The 18,881-nt window shown below is 58.7% G+C and overlaps 1 protein-coding gene across 1 annotated transcript; it reads left to right on the top strand.

The window, feature by feature from the left end:
• The first annotated feature begins 372 nt into the window (after positions 1–372).
• On the top strand, positions 373–17,395 carry SLC35F6 (solute carrier family 35 member F6). The gene is made up of 6 exons (XM_045011219.1): positions 373–534; positions 8,728–8,800; positions 9,332–9,503; positions 11,349–11,561; positions 11,798–11,908; positions 12,656–17,395. Exons 1-6 carry the CDS (start codon positions 458–460, stop codon positions 13,135–13,137), a joined length of 1,128 nt encoding a protein of 375 aa, XP_044867154.1. The 5' UTR covers positions 373–457; the 3' UTR covers positions 13,138–17,395.
• The last annotated feature ends 1,486 nt before the right edge of the window (positions 17,396–18,881 follow it).

Here is an 18,881-nt window from a genome sequence, read left to right on the forward strand (position 1 = left end):
TGCAAGTGTCAGTTCATCAGAGGGGGAGTGTTTAACCACTGGACCAATTTACCCCGGGCCTGGCGGACTCTCCCCCACTGGCAGGTTTTAGAATCAGGACGGGCTGTTTGCCTAAAGGATCAGCTGCTGGAGGGATTATGGGGGGGCAGGTTTCTGGCCTGTGTCGGCCCCCAGGGGGGCCCGGCTCCTCGGCGCAGGGCCCCCCAGGCGAGCCTGCTCCGGCGCACCCCATGGCCCGTGGCCGGGCACCCCCCGCCCCGCTGCTCTGGGGGGCCGGGCGCGGCAGCCGGATCGGGGCCCTGGGGGCGGGGAGCGCGGGCTGGGCGGGGTCTCTCAGCTGACTGCGGTCATGTGACCTCCCTTCCTCCTCCAGCCCGGGGCTCGCTGGCTCCTCCCTCCCTCCCTGCCGAGCGCTGCGGCCGGGCCCGGCGGGTGCGGAGCGAGCCCGGCCCCGAGCATGGCCTGGACCAAGTACCAGCTCTTCCTGGCCGGCCTGATGCTGCTCACCGGCTCCATCAACACCCTCTCGGCCAAGTGAGCCGCCTGGGGGGGGGACTCCTGGGGGGCTGCACCCGGGGAGCAACCCGGGGGGGCGCTGCTGGGGGGGGGCTGCACCCGGGGAGGCGCTGCTGCTGGGGGGGGGGCTGCACCCGGGTCCCGGGGAGCAATGCGGGGGGGGGGCTGCACCCGGGTCCCGGGGAGCAATGCGGGGGGGGGGCTGCACCCGGGTCCCAGGGAGCAATGCGGGGGGCGCGGCTGGTCCCGGGGAGCAATGCGGGGGGGCGCTGCTGGGGGGGGGCTGCACCCGGGTCCCGGGGAGCAATGCGGGGGGGCTGTTGGGGGGGGCTGCACCCGGGTCCCGGGGAGCAATGCGGGGGGCGCTGCTGGGGGGGGCTGGTCCCGGGGAGCAATGCGGGGGGGGTTGTTGGGGGGGGCTGGTCCCGGGGAGCAATGCGGGGTGCCAAGCGCTAGAGGGTGCTTCCTGTGGGCTGCCCGCCCCCTCGGATCTGTCTGGTGACGGGGGGGGGGGTTAGGAGATGGGCTCTGATCTGGGCCCTCTGTCTCCCTCCAGCCCTCAGTAAATGCGGGGGAGGCTGGGAGTCGAGGGGACCCTATTTCTCCTGGGAACAGGGTTGGGGGAGCTGGAGGAATGTCCCTCCCTTCCCATAGGGGGCGCTGCGGTGGGATGGGCCCTTTTCTCCATGTTGAGGGGGGGTTGTGCCCCTGTAACTACCCCAGTGTGGTTAAAGTCCGGCTGCCGTGCGTGTGGACGCGGCCCGTTCGGTGCCTCAGTTCTCCACCTGCTGCGCCGTGTCTGGCCGGTGCATAGCCCACTGGCATGTGTGTGGTGTGTTTGGCTCCACAGCCGGATGGCTCTCGGGGGTGGGGGGGGGGGCGGCTCTGGCCCTGGCCCTGGAGAAACCTGCCTGCTCCACAGGGGCACGTAGCCATGCCTTTGATGCGGAGATAATGGTTGGCCCAGAACAGCCCCCTGCCAGGCTCAGCAAAGAGAGTTAACCGGTTGCTGAGTTCGAATCCTGACTGGGTTGGGGTTCTCCTTGCACAAGAAGGCTCAACGTGAGGAGTAGCGCCCGCAAACAGAACAGTCCCTCCTCTGAGGCTGGCTAATGCCCGGTTCTGCAAGGGAAGCGGTGCTATCCCTCGCTGGGCAGCGGTGCACCATTTGAGGAGGGGAGATTTCTTCTAGCCATTTCTCTGCCAGGCCACTGCCAATCCGGTATGTGCTGAGATCGCTGAACCCGGGCTGCACACCTGCACCTGTTCAGCTCTACAGCTACGACTTACGCAGAAAAGCAGGAGACTGAAAGAGCCTCGTCTGTCCATGGGCTGGTCCCAGCTGTGGGGTCTGACTCTTCACCAAGCCGGAGTTCATTCCCGCCGTGGGGCCGGGTGTAAACTCGCTGTTAAGTCGATACTGGTCCCTAGGCTTTGCAAAGGGTGCAGTGCTCTAAAGCCAAGGACATGCAGTAGGTTAGAAATGGGGCTTCCTTTCCCTCTGCAGCCAGTGACGGAGCTGAGAGTGGGGATTCGACCACTTCCCTTCCTGCAAAGCCCGCCTGCAGAGGGAAATAGGAAGCCAGCTCTGATCTCCCGGCTTCTTTTGCCCTCATGCGAGCAGGGGGACGGAGCGCTAGCTCTGAGCGTCGGCTGTCCGCTCGTCTGTGCCCCGTCTTTGTTGTATCCAAGCGCTTTGCCGCAATTAATGAAATACCAGATGGGGAAACTGAGTCACGGGGAAATTAAAGCAACTTGCCCAAGGGGGCCCAGGAAGCGACCCCCCCCATCTCCTGAGTCCCTGCCTTGACAAAGGTCTCAACAGAAACCGCTGATTAGCCTTTTTTTTTTTTTAATGCCTCTTGCAAAATGCAGAGCTGAGTCAGTGTGGTGGTCAGCTGGGCTGGGTTGTTGGTGTGTCTGGTCATGTGGCAGGTGAGGTCAGGCTCTGCCCTGACTTGTGCAGAAATTCTGCTGACTTAGCATGAAAGACACGAGCAAAGTCAAGAAAGCGGCTTCTGCTCTGTGACGTACCGGGCGCCTTCCACCCCACGTCCCCGCCCTACTTCAGGACTGTCTGGGTTGTGACCTCTGCTCCCTCTAGGTTTTCCTGCTGAGCTTTGAGGCTGAATTTTACATGTTCCCAACACATCCTTCCTGGTGCCCAAAGCACGAAGCAGAATCCTACCTACTTTCATGGTGCAAGATGCAACCCCTGCTCTCTGCTTTCCCACAAAACATCTTTGCCTCTCCTGATTTCCCCACCCTGGTTAGAAGTGACCTCAAATCCAAGGGCAACTTAATTTGCATGGTAGATTTTTAAATTCAGGCTGGTGGCACATGTATCCTGCACAATGGAAATTCCAAAATATTTCCTCTTGGGAGCAGTGAAACCTGCTTTGGATCCCTTTCACTTTCACACAAAACTATAAGAAAAAGCCTCAAATATCATGACTATCCCTATAAAATCGGGACATCTGGTCACCCTAAACGGGTTTGACTTTTTCCTGTTTGGGAAACTTGGTTGAAATCCCCTTGTTTCTGTGCTGTACAGCAGATGCTGGTTAGTTGCAACTGCTCCGTTCCCAGCAAAGCGTTGTTAGCCGGAGGTTGCCAAGGAGTGAAAGGCCCCTGCCTGGGACAGCAGATTGGGGTGGCAGGGGGCCTGCCACCTGCACAGGAGGTAACGCAGGAGTCCTGTCACTGTGGATTGGGAGGGGAGGCCAGGGGGGTGGGGGGCTGCAGCCTCGATACTGGGGCTTTCCACTGGGGATAGGGGTGCTGGGGAATGTGGGACTGCATGGTACCTCCCCTTGTTATCTCTGGGCTGTGCCCTGCCCTGGCAACTGGCTGCCTAGGCTTGGCCTGTTCCAGAGCTTCCTTCCCTGGCTGCAGCCCTACAATCCTGCCTGCAGCTGGGGCTTTCAGTGGGGAATGGGGGCCCGCGGGCCTGCACGGCACCTCTCCCTGCTCAAAAATGGTGCTAATATCTGACTCCTGTTAAAGTCCATGGGACGGGATCAGTTGCTACTAGCAGAAAGCTGTCTTCATCAGCATTGCCAGCGCGAGGCCCACTCATGCCAAAGCCCCAGGCCTCACTGAACGCTGACAAATGCAGAGCTGGAGGCCAGATTGATTTGCTCGTCTATTGGCTCAAAGCGACTGTGTTTGGTTTATAAACTTCCTGAAAACTAGTGGGATGTTAGCTGCGTTCGTAGGCGCCAACTTCCTCTCTACCCAGGGGGTGCTCCCCACCCCCCCACACGCCACAGAACAGCTGATTGCAGCAGGTGAGGTGGGGAGCTTGGATGCTGGTGGGTGTTAAGCCCCTGCTTATTTTTGTGTGTAACACTGACAGAACCTGGACGTTGGCAGGTGGGATCGAACCTGGGACCTTTGGAGCTAAATGCATGAACCTCTACTGCATGAGCTAAAAGCCCCATGGCTCTTAGCTCAGGCTGTAGCGCAGACTCATTAACCTCTCTCTAAGTGGTCTCAGTGCCACTAGATGGGACAGGACTAGGGTGACCAGATAGCAAGTGTGAAAAATCGGGACAGAGGATGGGGGGTAATAGGAGCCTATATAAGAAAAAGCTCCAAATATCGGGACTGTCCCTATAAAATCGGGACATCTGGTCACCCTAGACAGGACACCACACCCAGCAGGTGTGTGGGTTACAGGTGCTCAGAGCCGGTGCCTATGCCGGTGTTGTTTTCTCATCTCTGTCTCCCATTATAATGGCGCAGCAAACGTTTCCACGGCACGTACCCCTGTCACTAAGGCTGGGTCTACACTGGCAATTGAACAACCAAACTTTTGTCTTTCAGAGGTGTTAAACCCCCTCCCCCGTGAAAGACAAAAGTTTTGCCACGACAAATGCCAGTGTGAACAGCGCGTGGTCGGCAGGAGAGCCGACAAACACCGGCTCCGCTGCGCGAGCGGCTCAGACCCAGCCATGTCCGTGTCGCTAAAAGCTGTGTAGTGTGGACATCCCCTTAACCTCTCAAAGGAGAGAGAAACCTTGAGATGCAAATGAAGAACTTCAATGGAAATGTCACTTTCAAAGCACGTGGCCATTGTGTGTGATGATCGGAGATAAGAGGCTAGATGCATTTCTCACTCTCCTTCCTCAGAGCCCACCTGTGGGTAGCGACCCTGGCGGCTTTCTTTCTGGGAGAAGTGTGAATTCAGGGAAAGATCCTTGTCTCTGGGCTGTTCGGATTCTAAGGGACGGCTCGAGGCGAGGGAGAACCCCAGAGTTATTCTGGGTAGCTCTGAGCGGCTTTGGGGGAACGGGCAGATTGCTACAGCTCCACTACCATTTGGAATGATAGACTCTGACTCGCCTGTGCATGTATTGTACCTGCTTTAACCCCTCAGTAACTCACCTTTTCTTTGCTAATAAGCCATTAGTTAGTTAACACTGGGAGCCAGTTCCCGGGTAGTCTTTGGTGTAAGATCTGTGGTACCAAGTGCCTGGTCTCTTCGGACTGGGAGCAGCCTGCTGGGGTGTGGGTTTTGGTGTAAGCAACCATTGATCACAAAGGCCAGTTTGTCTGGGTGGCGAGATGGACTGGAGAGGCCGAGGGGCACGTCTGACTCCGTGGTGAGACCGGTCTGGTGACCCAGGAGTTCGGATTTCCCCACGCCAGTAACTAATGTGATTACAGACCACCCCACCCGTTTGGGGGGTCTGCCCTGTTTTCCGACAGTCTGCCCAGAGGTGGGCACTCGGCCGCTCCAGACAGCACGTAACCGGCATCCACTGCAGGAGCCTGCACGTGTTTTCCACAGACTAGGAAGGGTGAAAACATGTGTAGCGAATCTTGGGCTCTTAAAGATGCGGAGGGGTGTGGAAAAGATGGGGAGGGGTGTGGAGAAGATGGGGAGGCTGGAAGCCGGGTACTGAGTGTTTGCCTGCCACTAGCTACTACCCTTGTTTTGTGGATAAAAGGGCCTTGGCGTCTCAGGCTGGTAACTCAGCTCTTCCCGGCAGCTCAGCAATCTAAGATCAAAGCCCTGGAAACATCCCCTTTCCCCACATATCAAACCTCCCTTCCCCAGTTAGGCACTCCTGAACCTCCCTGCCTCTGTGTAATGACCTGGGTTTTGACCGTGTGAAATCCTCAGCTAAGCTAGCCGGGTTTATCTTGGCTCTCTGATGTGCGGGTGTCTTGAGGGTGGAGTGGGGCTGTTAGGCGCACGTGGGAACTAATTAAACTGCTGGCAAGACAGATCCATCCCTAGACCCATCACCCACCTCTCCTGGGCTCCATAGTCTAGGAACAGACTGGGAGTCCCGCAGAGGCAGGCCCTAAAGCACGTCAGATCACAGGATAGAAAGTTAGTTGTGAGACCTTGGGTCTGAATTGCAGCCACCTCTGGGGTGGAGGTGGTTGTGCCAGCGTTGGAGGGACAAGGGAGACCATCGGCTTGAAGCAACCTCCTCCACGGAGCAGGTAGAGCCTCGAACATAAGACCGGCTCGGCCCTGCGTCTTTCCAAGGCAGAGACGTCGCAGCAGCCAGGATTCTGATCTGTCGCATGGGGCGAGGCTGAAATCCAGAGCTGGTGCCTAGATCCCATAGCTGTTCCCTCTAGTTTGGCGTAACTGGATGCTGGGCCGGCAGCTCCCACTGAGCAGCGCCTGCTGGCAAGGGAGGCTGCAGCCGAGCGTGGACGTGGCATAGAACGAACGTGCTCGGGGAAGGAAGCTAATCACGGGCCCTTGTCTCTCCCTGCCCGGCATCTGCGTAACATGGGTGTGACCGCGCGGGGCGGGGGGAATCGGGCCCAGGATCAGCCTCCGCCCATCTCGCATCCCGGGGCAAAGGCAGTGCCGTTTCCTAGGGGAAGAACGCTCTCCCCTTCCTGGCCCCTGCCTGCAGCTGATGCAAACCTCCGGGGCAGCCGATGGCGCGGGTCTGAAAGCTGCCCTTGGGCAAGCAGTGCTGGGCTGGGGCTGGTCACCCTGGGGCAGAGGAGTGGCCCCTCGAGCTCGCTAGCCTGTCTCTGCTGGATGCAGAAACCTGCCTCCAGATGGGTTAATGTTGGGGGGAAGGGGTGGGGAGGTGGCGGCACCCCCTTCACCTCCCAAAGGGCAACGCTGCCATTCCTGCTCCCTCATCTCCGTGTGCACAGGATCGCCTGTCTGCAAGGGGGGTGCTGCTCCCTGATTCGCGGGATCCCCCGGCTCTCACTAGACACCTCTCTTTCCACGACTGATCTAGTGAAGATTAATGCTGGGCTGACATCTGATTCCCAGGGGCCGAGGCTCCCTTACTCTGTCTGTTACATAGAGGTGTCCGGTTCGCCTCACTGTCACTCCCGGCCAGGGAGGGGCTGGAATCGGTGCCAGGAAGCCTAAGGCTTTGTGCTAATCACTGGGCTTGCAGGCAAGTCTGTGCAGCGACTGGCCAAGTGACAGCACTTGCGTCTGCAGGCCCCTTAGAAAGCAGCCTTTTCCTTCCTGGGAAGTATCTGCTGCTGGGGTGGTCTCCAAAGAGCACTTTACCTTGGCTGCATGTCAGGAGTTTTGTAAACTGTAACACTGGCTGGGAACTCTTTGACAAATCCCTTTTTGTCCAAAAAAAATGCTAATTTGTCAAAGCAGAAAGGGGTCACAAGACAGGGCCAGCTTGGACGAATCTCCCAACCTGGGAAAAAAGTTGCAGAAAAGTTTGGGAATTGTTCCTTTCGACCGCAGCAAGTTTCCCGTTCAAAGCGACTGTTTCAAAACGTAAGCTCGCTAGGCTGAAAAGAAAAAAGAGAGACGATCAAAATGAAACACTTGGCTTGACCCCAACAAAAGTCTTCTGACGACTCGTTCGGCCACAGACGTTGTCAAGATCTTTGTTGCGGTTCCAATTCGGGATGGTAAAAAAAATGTAAAACTCTTGAAAATATTCCTGGGATGGGAGAAGCGTTCCCCGCTGAGTGTGAACTGCGAGACACCTGCCCCCTAAGGCCATGGCTGCCAATCAGCAGCCCCTCTGCCAGCTTGCCCCAAGGGAGGGCAGGAGTGGGCAGCCCAGCTGCGGTCAGTCTCAAAAGCACCGACAGCAGTGTAGGAACTTGGGGCACTGTGTTGCCCACTGCTGGGAGGTGGCCCTGATATTGGGTGTCACGGCTGGGGGGGATTTGAACCCGTGACTCTGCTCAAACAGTGTGCTGTGGCTCACCTCTGCTGCTAGAGCTCGGACAGCGTCTCAGAGCAAGACTCTTCCCTTCGTTCCCCACCGGACTGAGCCCACTGCTGCTCCTAACTGCTTCCCCAAGTCTGCAAGCCCGTGCAGCATGCCCAAGGGCTCCCATCGAAGAGCTCTGAGCGTCACTGGCCCAGACTAGCTGGAACAGCTCCAGCCTAGTGATCCTGCCCGAACAAGCTGGACTTACTCTCCAGGAACAGAAATCTGGGCAGCCAAGGTGGCTGGAGTGAGACAAACGCAGTCTCGTTCTGTTCTGATTCATTGCCCGTTTAGTTCCGGTGACGTACTAGGCTAGATAAAGCAGCAGTATGTGTCCAATAGGCCAGGCCCTGTGTATTCTGCGGCAGACTCCTCAGTTGCAAAATCTATCCTTTGCTCCAGAATTGCGAGTGGCTGGTATTTATGGCTGTCAAGTAAGCCTTCCAAATGCAAACAGATGCAGTGTCGTCTTGCTGGGGTGGCAGCCAGGTTGAAACACCCCCTAAGGGAGGGGTGGATTGCCCCCTTCAGCTTGACATGTTAACTCTGAAACCTAGTGATGACCGTGCCGCTTAAATTGCCAACTGTTTCACTGCTGATTGCTTAAAAGCCATCCAGCTGGTGGGTTTATCCTACACTCTCAAACTACTAAAAGCCCCAGCTGTTCCCTCCAAAAACCTCTAGCCTTCCCCCTTGCAATCTAATCTTCAGCAATGTGAGGTTTATGTTGTCAGTGCACGAACACGTAACGCACGGAGAACTTGGGTGCAGCTTAAAACACATAATGTCAAAACACCTAGTGCAAAGGACATGCACAGATTGGATTAATCCCTTTAAATTCAGTGCCCTTACCCCGTCTGTGTCCCCCCGCTCCTGGCCCTGGCTTGGGGGGGGGGGACCCTGGCTTAGCGGTAGCTGGGGTCACTAGCACGTCCCTGGTTCGTTGAAGAAAGGGGAAGCGCCGGGTTTCACTCTCTGCAGGTTTCCCGTTCTAACGGCAACCCCCGCTCTGTCTCGGTTCCAGGTGGGCTGACAACTTCACCGCGGGGGGCTGCGGCGGGAGCGCAGAGCACAGCTTCCAGCATCCCTTCCTCCAGGTACGGCCCTGGGTTTCGCCCGGGGTGTGGGGTCAGAGCGCGTGCACACCCCGCTCGTGGCGGCTCTCTCCTCCCAGCCCCCCGGGGGGGAAGGGAGATGAACCCAGCAATACAGAGCCCCAGGCCAGCGTGTTGACCATGCGTCCTCCCTGGCCCGCCCTGATGGCAGTGCCGTTCGGGGAGCAGAGGGGGTTATTCTGGGTAAGAGGGGTGTCCTGTCCTCCCCCGGCCTCTCCACCCCTTCCCGGATCAGCAGGTTTGCGTAGCAGATCGTGTAAGATTTTACGCTCTGGCCTGGCCTGCCATCCAGTGGCTCCGGGATCCACTGGCCCAGCTGGAGGGGAGGCTACACTTTGGGACTGAGGGGCAGGGCTGGAGCTGTGGGGCGACAGAGCTTCCTGGGTCTGCCCCGCTCCAGGGAACGGTCACTGGGTGAGGAGCTGCGGTTGCCCCCTGAGATACCAGCGCCAGCCTCTGCCGAGCCGCCTCCCCAGGCGCTGTCGTTACAGAGCGGCTGTGTCCGTGTTTCAGGCCGTGGGGATGTTCCTGGGTGAATTCTCCTGCCTGGCTGCCTTCTACATCCTGCTCTGCAGGGACCGGCAGAGAGCAGAGCCCAGCCTGGCCCCCGCGCAGCCCTTCAATCCGCTGCTCTTCCTGCCTCCGGCGCTGTGTGACATGACCGGGACCAGCATCATGTATGTGGGTAAGTGCTGGGGGCTCCGACGCAGCTCCGGGCTTGGGGGGCGACAGTGGAGTTGTCTTTAAAACTCTGTGAAACGTCACGACTTTCTGCAGGGGGTCCTTCCTGGGGGGTTAACCCCCCACCGTTTGGTTTTTTAAAAAGGCAAAGAAAACGCCAGCTTTGAACATGGCTTAAAAGTGACACTTTTCATTTGGAAACTACCCCGTTACTGAGCCAACCAAACCAAATTGGCAAGGGGGGGAGGGGAGGAGAAAACCCCTGATTTTCCCCACCACCACCCCTCATTGCTCATCTGTTTTGCAAAGAGAACAAACCAACAGGCCACCAAGCAATGTATGTTCCCCTGTCAGCTCTCCAGAGATTGCGCCTTCTCTCGGAGTGAGGCCTGCTGCCTGTAGGGGGCGCCCTCTCCTAGGTGGGCAGAAACCGAAGTTATCTTAAGTACGTGTCTGACCCCGTTACTGTAGTGTCTGAGCACCTCACACTCTGGAATGCCGCTTTCCTTGCAACCCCTCTGTGAGGCAGAGCTAGTCGCTCTAGTGTACAGAGGGGAAACTGAGGCACAGAAGGGCAGCGACTTGCCCACAGTCTCACAGGGAATCTGGCGGAGCGAGGATTTGAACCCCGGCCTCCAGGTTCCCAGGGTAGCCTCTTAACTTTATCACAGTCCTTCCTCTAAGCTAGCCATCCCCCGAATCATCTGCTTTGACCACTTCCTTCCTCCAACCAGTCAAAGGGAGGCCAGACGCCCTGTGTCCGCAAATGGCAAAGAAGCTCTGACGGTCCAATGTCCTTTATGTAAATAATCAGTTTTAATAACCCCCCCTAGAAACTCAGGGCCCGATTCCCCACTGCCCGGCACCTTGGTCATCCTCATTCGCCCCCGGGCAGAGTGGGTGGGAAATCCCGTGAGGTGCGCTCGCTTTGCCCAGCTGTAAATAACACAAGGAGGGTGGGGGCACGCATCTCTTTCTGGCTACTCCTGGACCGAGTGGCGTGAGGAGATTTTTGGCCCGTGGCACTGACCCACAGCCGTGAGAGGAGGCTCTGAAAGGGGTTCTCGCTCAGCTGGTGCGGTCACGTTTTATTTCCTGATTTTAACCGTCCACCACAAAATGTGAGCTGTCCTGCCCACAAGCAGAGGGGGTGGGGCCCTTTCCACAAGGCCTCAGCACAGAGCTCACAGCTCCAATTAAAGTCACCCCCAAAAACTCCCTGGCTGGGAGCGACCCCCCCCCCCATGCGCGATGGATGAAGCGCAGTTAATTGTGAGCACATCAAAGGAGACGTCACTCAGACTGATGCTGATTAAATCCTATTTAACGACCGGTTGTTGTGTTCTCCGGCCGCATTGTCCCGCAGGCGGGAGCCGTTCGAGGGAGGGGGAGCGCGGGAAGCTTTGAATGCAGGCTGGGAAGGATGCCATGGCTGAAATATTCTGCCTGGGCACAGTCGCTACCTCTATCCCTCCCAGATTTAAAATGCCTCATTGTGTTTGGGGGACTAGAACCAGGACCCTCAGCTGTGATAAACCAGAGCTCTAGTGCCTGAGTAGGAGGAGACGCTCCGCAAGCTGTACTGGTATAAAGGCTTTTAGCCTCTGGGCTTCCAGCCACCAGAGGTGACGTAGTCACCCACCCACGAGCTACTCTGCAGGGGTACGAGTCCCTGGCTTACTGGGCTCCTAAAATGGCCGGGTCTGGAGACAGCTGGTGGGACAGGACTAGCAGGGGGGCTGGGGTGCGTCTGGGGGGGAGGGGAGGGGAGGAATGGACTAGCTGGGGGTCAGAACTGAGGCGCGTCTGGCCCGGCAGCTCCACCCACAAGCACGTTCTCTCGCCGTAGCCCTGAACATGACCAGCGCCTCCAGCTTCCAGATGCTGCGCGGGGCGGTGATCATCTTCACCGGGCTGCTCTCGGTCGCCTTCCTGGGCCGCAAGCTGGTGCCGAGCCAGTGGCTGGGGATCCTGGTCACCATGGCCGGGCTGGTGGTGGTGGGGCTGGCGGACATGCTCGGCACCCGCGATCAGACGCACAAGCTGAGCGAGGTCATCACAGGTACGTGGGGGGTGTCCCGGAGTAAGGCTGGGGGGAGGGGACGTCCTGGGAGGGCCACGAAGGAATCTGAGAAGGGGCCGTCGCTGGGGATAGATTTTCCGAGTGGGACTGGCTGCGGGGACGCCGGTCCGGAATGCAAGAGGTTCCTGCCCCGGTTACGCCGCCCGGCGGGTGGGGGGTCTGGGACGGGGCTGCGTCTGGAGACCCCCACGTTCTCTCTTCCCCGCCCCCCGCAGGTGACCTGCTCATCATCATGGCCCAGGTGATCGTCGCCATTCAGATGGTGCTGGAGGAGAAGTTCATCTACAAACACGACGTGCACCCGCTGCGGGCCGTCGGCACAGAGGGTAGGTGGCAGCAGGGGGCTGGGGCCGGGTGGGGGGGACCCCATACCGGGTGCACGGACGGGGAGGGGGAAGTGTCTCTGATGCCCTGTGGGCAGCTCTGGGCTACTGACTCCGAGCAAGGAGCCTGTGGCGGAGTCACTCACGCTGGGAGATGCGGCGGGCGGCCTCCTGCATCCCAGCCTCCGAGGCTGGCGCTAGGCTGCGGGGGCTGAAGCTTTTATGGGGGGCACCGGAAGTGTCCCTGTCCGCTGAAGACACGGGGTCCGGGGTCTGCGCCCAGGCAGCAAGGGCAAACTGGCAGCTGGCGGGAGGGGAGCCAGGGTCTCTTTGCTGGGCACGCACCCCTCCAGTCCACGTGAATGGGGCTGGGGGGGCTGGGAAGAGCGGTCTTTAGCCAGGCTGCTTTCCGTGTGTGTGAGACAGCGGCGGGGGCAGATACTGCGGCAAGGGGCCGGAATATAGCGACTCGAGGGGAGGCCCCGTGGTTCATTGCCCACCCCTGCGGCTCTCTTGTGCCTGGCCGGGGGGGGCGACTAGATCCTCCTGGCCCAGGACAGCCTCTGAAACACTGCAGCTTTCTCCCGAAATCCGGCCCCCAGCAAAACCCGGATCCAGCGTTCAGGGGTCTGGGGCAGGAAATGCCACGTGTTGGGGAGGGGGACGGACGGACCATCTTCCGGGGAAAGAGCCCCAACCAGCAGCGCCTGGCTTTTCTGCACCGCCACCCGCTGCCTTGCTCCCTCCCAGGTTTCTTTGGCTTCGTCATCCTGTCCCTGCTGTTGATCCCCATGTACTACATCCCGGCGGGCAGCTTCAGCAGCAGCCCGCGGCAGGTGCTGGAGGACACGCTGGACGCCTTCTGCCAGATCGGCCGCCAGCCCCTCATCGCCCTGGCCCTGGCCGGCAACATCAGCAGCATCGCCTTCTTCAACTTCGCCGGCATCAGCGTCACCAAGGAGATCAGCGCCACCACCCGCATGGTGCTGGACAGCCTGCGCACCGTGGTCATCTGGGCCGTCAGCCTGGCCGTGGGCTGGGAGACCTTCCACGGCCTGGAGATCCTGGGCTTCCTCATCCTCCTGACCGGCGCCGCCCTCTACAACGGCCTGCACCAGCCCCTGCTCGCCAGGCTGCCCTGGCGCCGGCCCCCAGCGGGTGCCCTGGGCTCTGAGGCCGAGAGGGAGAATCTGCTGGGAGGAGGGAGGGCACCCATCAATGCAGACGGCTGAGGAGCCGGACCCCACGGGGCATGGACGCCAGATCCCAGCACCCCCTTGTCCCCTGGCACGGGCTGGGACACCGGAGCCTGCCTCGCTGTACTCTGTCGGCTCTCCAGGCCTCAGGCGTTCTGGGCACGGCTCCTCTGGGGCTCAGTCCAGCTCCTCCGGGATGGGAGGTGGGATTCGGAGAGCGGAGGTCACTAGAGGTGCTCCCCTCCTGATTAAAATGCCTCTGCCCACCCCCAGAGGAGGCCCTGCCATGTCACTGGCGCACACGGGTTATCCACCCCTTTCTCCCAGGGGGTTGCAGTGACATCCTGTTCTGTGGGTCCCCCCCACCCCGACCCCTGCCGCCTGCCTGGCTGCACGACCCAGGGCTGTGCCAGGATGGGTTTCTGGACCAGCACCGGCGAATGCACATCAGACCGATGCTGGGAGCTGCTGCCTCTGAAGGAGACACCTGGGCTCAGGGCCGTGCATGCACTTCCTGGTGACCTTCATCGGGGGGCATCTTTACCTTCTCCCCTGCCCCCCAAGGAGGAGGACTTGCTCTACCCACCTAGTTCCTGCGCCACCTGCAGCGTCTAACAGTGTAACTGTTCCCAGGCTGGTGGGACAGGCCCACGACCCCTCTTCTGTCCCGCGTGCAGATGGAGCCTGGAGGAGCACTGGTTACGGCCGTAAACCCTGGACGCTCTTTGCCTCGGCCGTCTCCTTGCGCAGAGCTGAAGCCGTCTGCAGGGTGGGGCCCTGTTTGCTGCACCCGGGGTGGCATTGGGGGATTTTAATGCTGCCCGTTGCCTCCACCGGCCCCTGGGCTGCCGGGGGCCAGTGGAGCATATGTGGGGGGCAGGGTCGCGCTATGCCATGTGCAGTAAAGTGTGAAATTCCACACCTGCCTGCAAGGCGTGACCTTGTGCAAACCACATGTGCAAGGTCACGCTGGGCGCAGGGGGCCATTTTGTTCTACAAAATGGCGTCGTCCCTGTGGGGGCTGGGTGGAATCGGCCATAGGGCTGGGGCATGCAGTGTGTGCATAGGTGGCTGGTTCACTCCCTGCTCCCGCTGTTGATGGGACGCTCCGTGGGCTGTCACCTGGCAGGGAGCAATGGAAGCTGCTGGACCTGCATTACCCGCCCTGCAGCGAGGGAGATATGGGCCTGGCCTGGCTGGGGGGGGCGGGCACGTGCTGCCACTCTTGCCTTGGAGCACTGAGCAGCCTCTCTTGTAACCAGTAAAGCACAGTCCCCTGGGAGCCGCGTCTGCAGCAGCTGCCTGGGGTCGGGGGAGAAGCCTGGGCCTTGTCTCCCTCTTACCTGAATCGCTCACCCTCCTGCTGGGGCTTCCTGGGCCTGCTGCAGCCAGGGGGGTTCTCTCCTCCCAGCCGTGCCTGGGCCTGCCTCCTCCTCCCAGGCAGAGCTGAGCCTTTACAGGGGCTCCCCGGTCCCTCCGTGTGCTTGAAGTGGCCCAGGGCCTCGCCACGAGGCACCGCCCCGTGCCCTGCCCCTTCCAGCGCAGGAGGGAGGTGGTCCCGTTTCACAGCCACCGCGCCTGTATCCCCCCTTCGGCGAGGACACCCGCGCTCAGCCCCCGGCTGCTGCCGCTCTGGGATGGAGACCCCTCTCCCTCCCTTCTGGCCAGGGTTCCCTGGGTTGTGCCTGCACAGCCAGGCTGCCCGGCCAGGCCTGCCTGCTTTCCCCTCTGAGCCAGTTCCCAGTGACTGGCATAGGTCTGGCACCCCTCCAGCACTTCCTCTGCCGGCCTAGTCTATGGTTCAGGTAAAGGCACCGCAGAGAAACCGTTACAAGCCCCTGCATGCACAGCTCACCCCACCCCTCCCATGGGCTCTGGGTCCTTCACCCCCCCACTCCAGGGGTTTCCAGGGCGGGGTCCAGCTCGTCACAGCTTCAGCTCACAGCAAGCCCCCCATCTTATGGGGCCTGGTCCTCCCACCCCTTCCCTGAGGATAGGGCCTGCTGTGGACCAGAGGTCCTGTCTGTGCTGACTCAGGAGGAAGGCCCCGCGTGCCTTTAAAACCAGGCTGTTTATCCAGAAATCCTTTCTTTGGGCCCTGGAGAGTGGAGTTTGAACTTGTGTTTCTCCCCGGGGGCTGGCTTCAAAGGGCGGATAACCGGAGGAGCTAGGGAGCATCCCCCCTCCAGCTGCACAATTGCATGTTTGACACAATGGACCCCGTGGCATTAACCCTCCTTCACTGCCGTTTAACTCACTTCAGTAACGTGAATCTGACTTCCCCGAGGCTTGTCCAGGATACTGCAGAAGGGGATCAGGCTGGAGGGAGCTGAGCCTGGGTTCTCGCTCTGCTCTCTGCATTTCTCCTCCCCAGCTCGCTAATTCCCTCCTTCCCCTGCACCCTCCCAACCTCCAATAAACTTGAGAACTTTTCTCCCTTACATAATGGAGTGAAAGCAGCCCCATTTCTCCCTCTATCCACTAGCATGTGCCCCCTTTGCCCACCTGCTTTCCTGTTCTGTTTGTAGGGCTCAGGCCAAGTATGCACCACCTGGCTTCTGCCACCAGGCCATGAGCTGGTCTGCCCTGTTGCAGTGTGGGATCCTCCATCCGCAGGCCCCAGTCAGCTCTGGTAGCAGATTTCCTTCCAGGTAGCCAGCTGCGTGCAGTCCCCTATGTACACCCCATGCCAGCAGCATGGCAGGCACTGGTACCAAGAGGACCATGCCCATGTTTGGGGCTCCTATGATGGATGTTACATCCCTCAAACCTTCCAGCTCTGTGGACATGCGCACTTCCAGCGCATCCCCGGGGAGAGGAGGGGGCGAGAGACCTGGGACAAGAGGGGTAGAGAAGCTGCATGCAGGGGCTGCTGGGCTCCTCTGATGTGGAACTGCAGCCTGGAGAAACTAGCGTCCTTGGAGCCGATGCTGAGGCAAAGCACCTTCTGGCTGGGTTGGCAGAGATGCCCCCCGTTAGCCTGCAGAGGTGCCCTGCCCTGTGTACCTTGGCTGGACAGGGCACTGGTGCTGCGGCCCCATGGCACCACCTGGGGGCACTGCACACGGGGCCTGCAGCAGGTGCTCAGATGTCAGGGTGATGGGCGGCTGTTGAAGCTCCTAGGATAGAGGAGGCTGCAGCAGAGGGTCCTGGAATGTCCCTTGCAATGCAATGCAGTGCTCTGCACAGCAGTGTCGGGGCCCTTTCCCTGTATCAGGGACACCCCCCCCAATCTCCTGCAGGTGGTGCTCCCAATCAGACACCACTTTCCTCCCAGTAAGAAGCGTGAGGAGGGCAGAGAGGAGGTCATGACGGAGCTGAGGCCTTGGGCTTCCTTGCAGAGCTGTGGGGGATGCACCCCTGCGTGCAATGGCTCATGCCGGGGGCGGGGGGGAATTTGGCCCTGGGGAGAGGGCCAAATGAGGGCAGATGCACATATTAAGTCCTGCTTAGGGGGCTGCCTTGGCCTTGCACTGGCCCTCAACCCAGGGCTGAATTCCTCCCCTTCCCCACAGAGGAACCCCCGTTGCTAGGTGAAGGGGGAACTTCTCCACTGACCCTGAAGAAGGTGCCCCTGCCATGCCACATAACCCCCTTCTCCTAGGAACGCCCTCTGCAGTGTCTGCAACGCAACCATTTACACACGCGCAGGTGGTGCAGCTTACTGGGATGGAGCTTGGAGCATCTATCAGGATCGTGGCCCTGTTACGCTAGGTGCTGTACAGATCCTTAGGGAGAGAGAGACCCTGGCCTGAAGTGCTCAAGCACTAAGTATAAGGTAGGAGGCAGCAGGCAAATACAACGATCAGGTGAGCAAGGAAACCATAAGCTACTTGTGAGAGGAAGGATGGCTGAGGGGTTTGGAAGACAGGAGTTCAAGTCCACTCTGACATAGTTTCCCTGCAGGCACTTAGCCATTCTGTGCCTCAGTTTCCCCTTTGCAAAATAGGCGTGATTGCACTTTGCCCTACCTCACATTTCAGTACAACAAGGATTGTGCACATGGGCTCTGGTTTAAAGATCATGAGATACTCATGCCGTGGTGGTGGGAGCCTTATAAAATAGGTTTGGAAGGGTTAGTTTATATTGGCAAACATCAGTTTCACCAGACTCACACAAACTGAGCAAGCAATGTTTTCATCAATCATCAAAATTTACCCATAGTCAAAGTAAGAAAAATGCTGCTTGAAAACTCAATTTGAGTGAAAATCCAGTGCTGCAGAGTTCTGAATTAGGCTGGTTACAAGTGGCCATGTGAATGAACAATAAAACCAGATTTGCTTTGTTGATTTAAGGGTAGTTTTGATGTGTATTTTGACCTGTGACATTGACAATTTGGGTTTGAACAGTTTATACAGTTTTCACTCCTTGAATCTTGCTGTTAACTGACATTAAATAATTGCCAGCCCCTCCCCTCCCCCCAATGATTTCCCACAACTATGAACATTTAAATTGATAAACATCAAAAAATGCTTCAGAATAAAACAGAGATTAGCCAGTGAAAATAAAAATCTGCCACACCTGAGAATGTTTGTGGCACAGATGTAGCTGTGTTGGTCCCAGGATATGAGAGAAAGTAGGTGAGAGAAAATCTTTTGTTGGGCCATATATTGGGAAGTACGAGCGTCTGGGCTTCCCAGAGCTCTTGTCCAGGTCTGGGGAAGGGAACCGGCGGGTCTGAGCTAAATCCAAATTGGGACAGATTATTAGTTCACACGCTGTAGGACAGCGGTTCTCAACCAGGAGCCCATGGCCCCCTGGGGTGGGGGCGTACGAGCCGGTTTCACAGGTCCATGGGGACCCATGGCTGAAACCTGAGCCCCAGCACCCCCATAGGGCTGAAACCGAGAGCCTTGGTGTCCCTCAGAGAGCTGAAGCCACAAGCCCTAGAGTCCCCCATGGGGCAGAAGTCCCAAGCCCTGGTGCCCCTATGGGTCTTGAGCCATGGAGCTGAAATGGGCCTCTCCACTTCATGGGTCTAACGCTGGGGAGCCCGGTGCCCTGCGATGCAGACGCCTGGAGTCCCTTTCCCCTCCGCCCCAGAAGCTGAAGCCCTGAGCCTCCAGTCCTGCAGGGCTAAAGCCCTAAGCCCCCCACCTGCTCCGCAGCTGAGGCCAGGTGTTTTTATAGCATGTTGGGAGGGTCGGAGACAGGAAACGGATGAGAACTGCTGTAGGAGAACACAAAATTAAGTGGACAATTGAGGGTTGGACTGTTAAGATCTGAGTACCTTCCCAGAACTGACTGTAATGGCCATATAGGGTCAGTCCAATGGTCCATCTAGCCCAGTCTCCTGTCTTCTCACAGTGGCCGGGGCCAGAAGATGCTTCAGAGAGAGTGCACAAAACAGGGCAATTTCAAATGATCCATCCTGTGTCGGCCAGTCCCAGCTTCTAGCAATCAGAGGCTCTAGACAACCAGAACATGGAGTTGTGTCCCTGATCATCTTGGCTAACAGCCATTGATGGACCTGTCCTCCAGGAACTTCCCTGGTTATTTTTTTTTTTTGAAGCTCAGTGGTTTGCGCATTGGCCTGCTAAACCCAGGGTTGTGAGTTCAATCCTTGAGAGGGCCACTTAGGGAATCTGCGGTAAAAATCTGTCTGGGGATTGGTCCTGCTTTGAGCAGGGGGTGGGACTAGATACCTCCTGAGGTCCCTTCCTACCCTGAGCTGCTATTCTATGATACGTTTGGCCTTCACAACATCCCCTGGCAATGAGTTCCACAGGTTAACTGGGTCCGGGTGGGTGTGACCAGCTCCCTGGTGAGATTACAAGAAG

Source organism: Mauremys mutica, chromosome 3 (genome assembly GCF_020497125.1).
Source record: "Mauremys mutica isolate MM-2020 ecotype Southern chromosome 3, ASM2049712v1, whole genome shotgun sequence".
Lineage (NCBI taxonomy): Eukaryota > Metazoa > Chordata > Testudines > Geoemydidae > Mauremys > Mauremys mutica.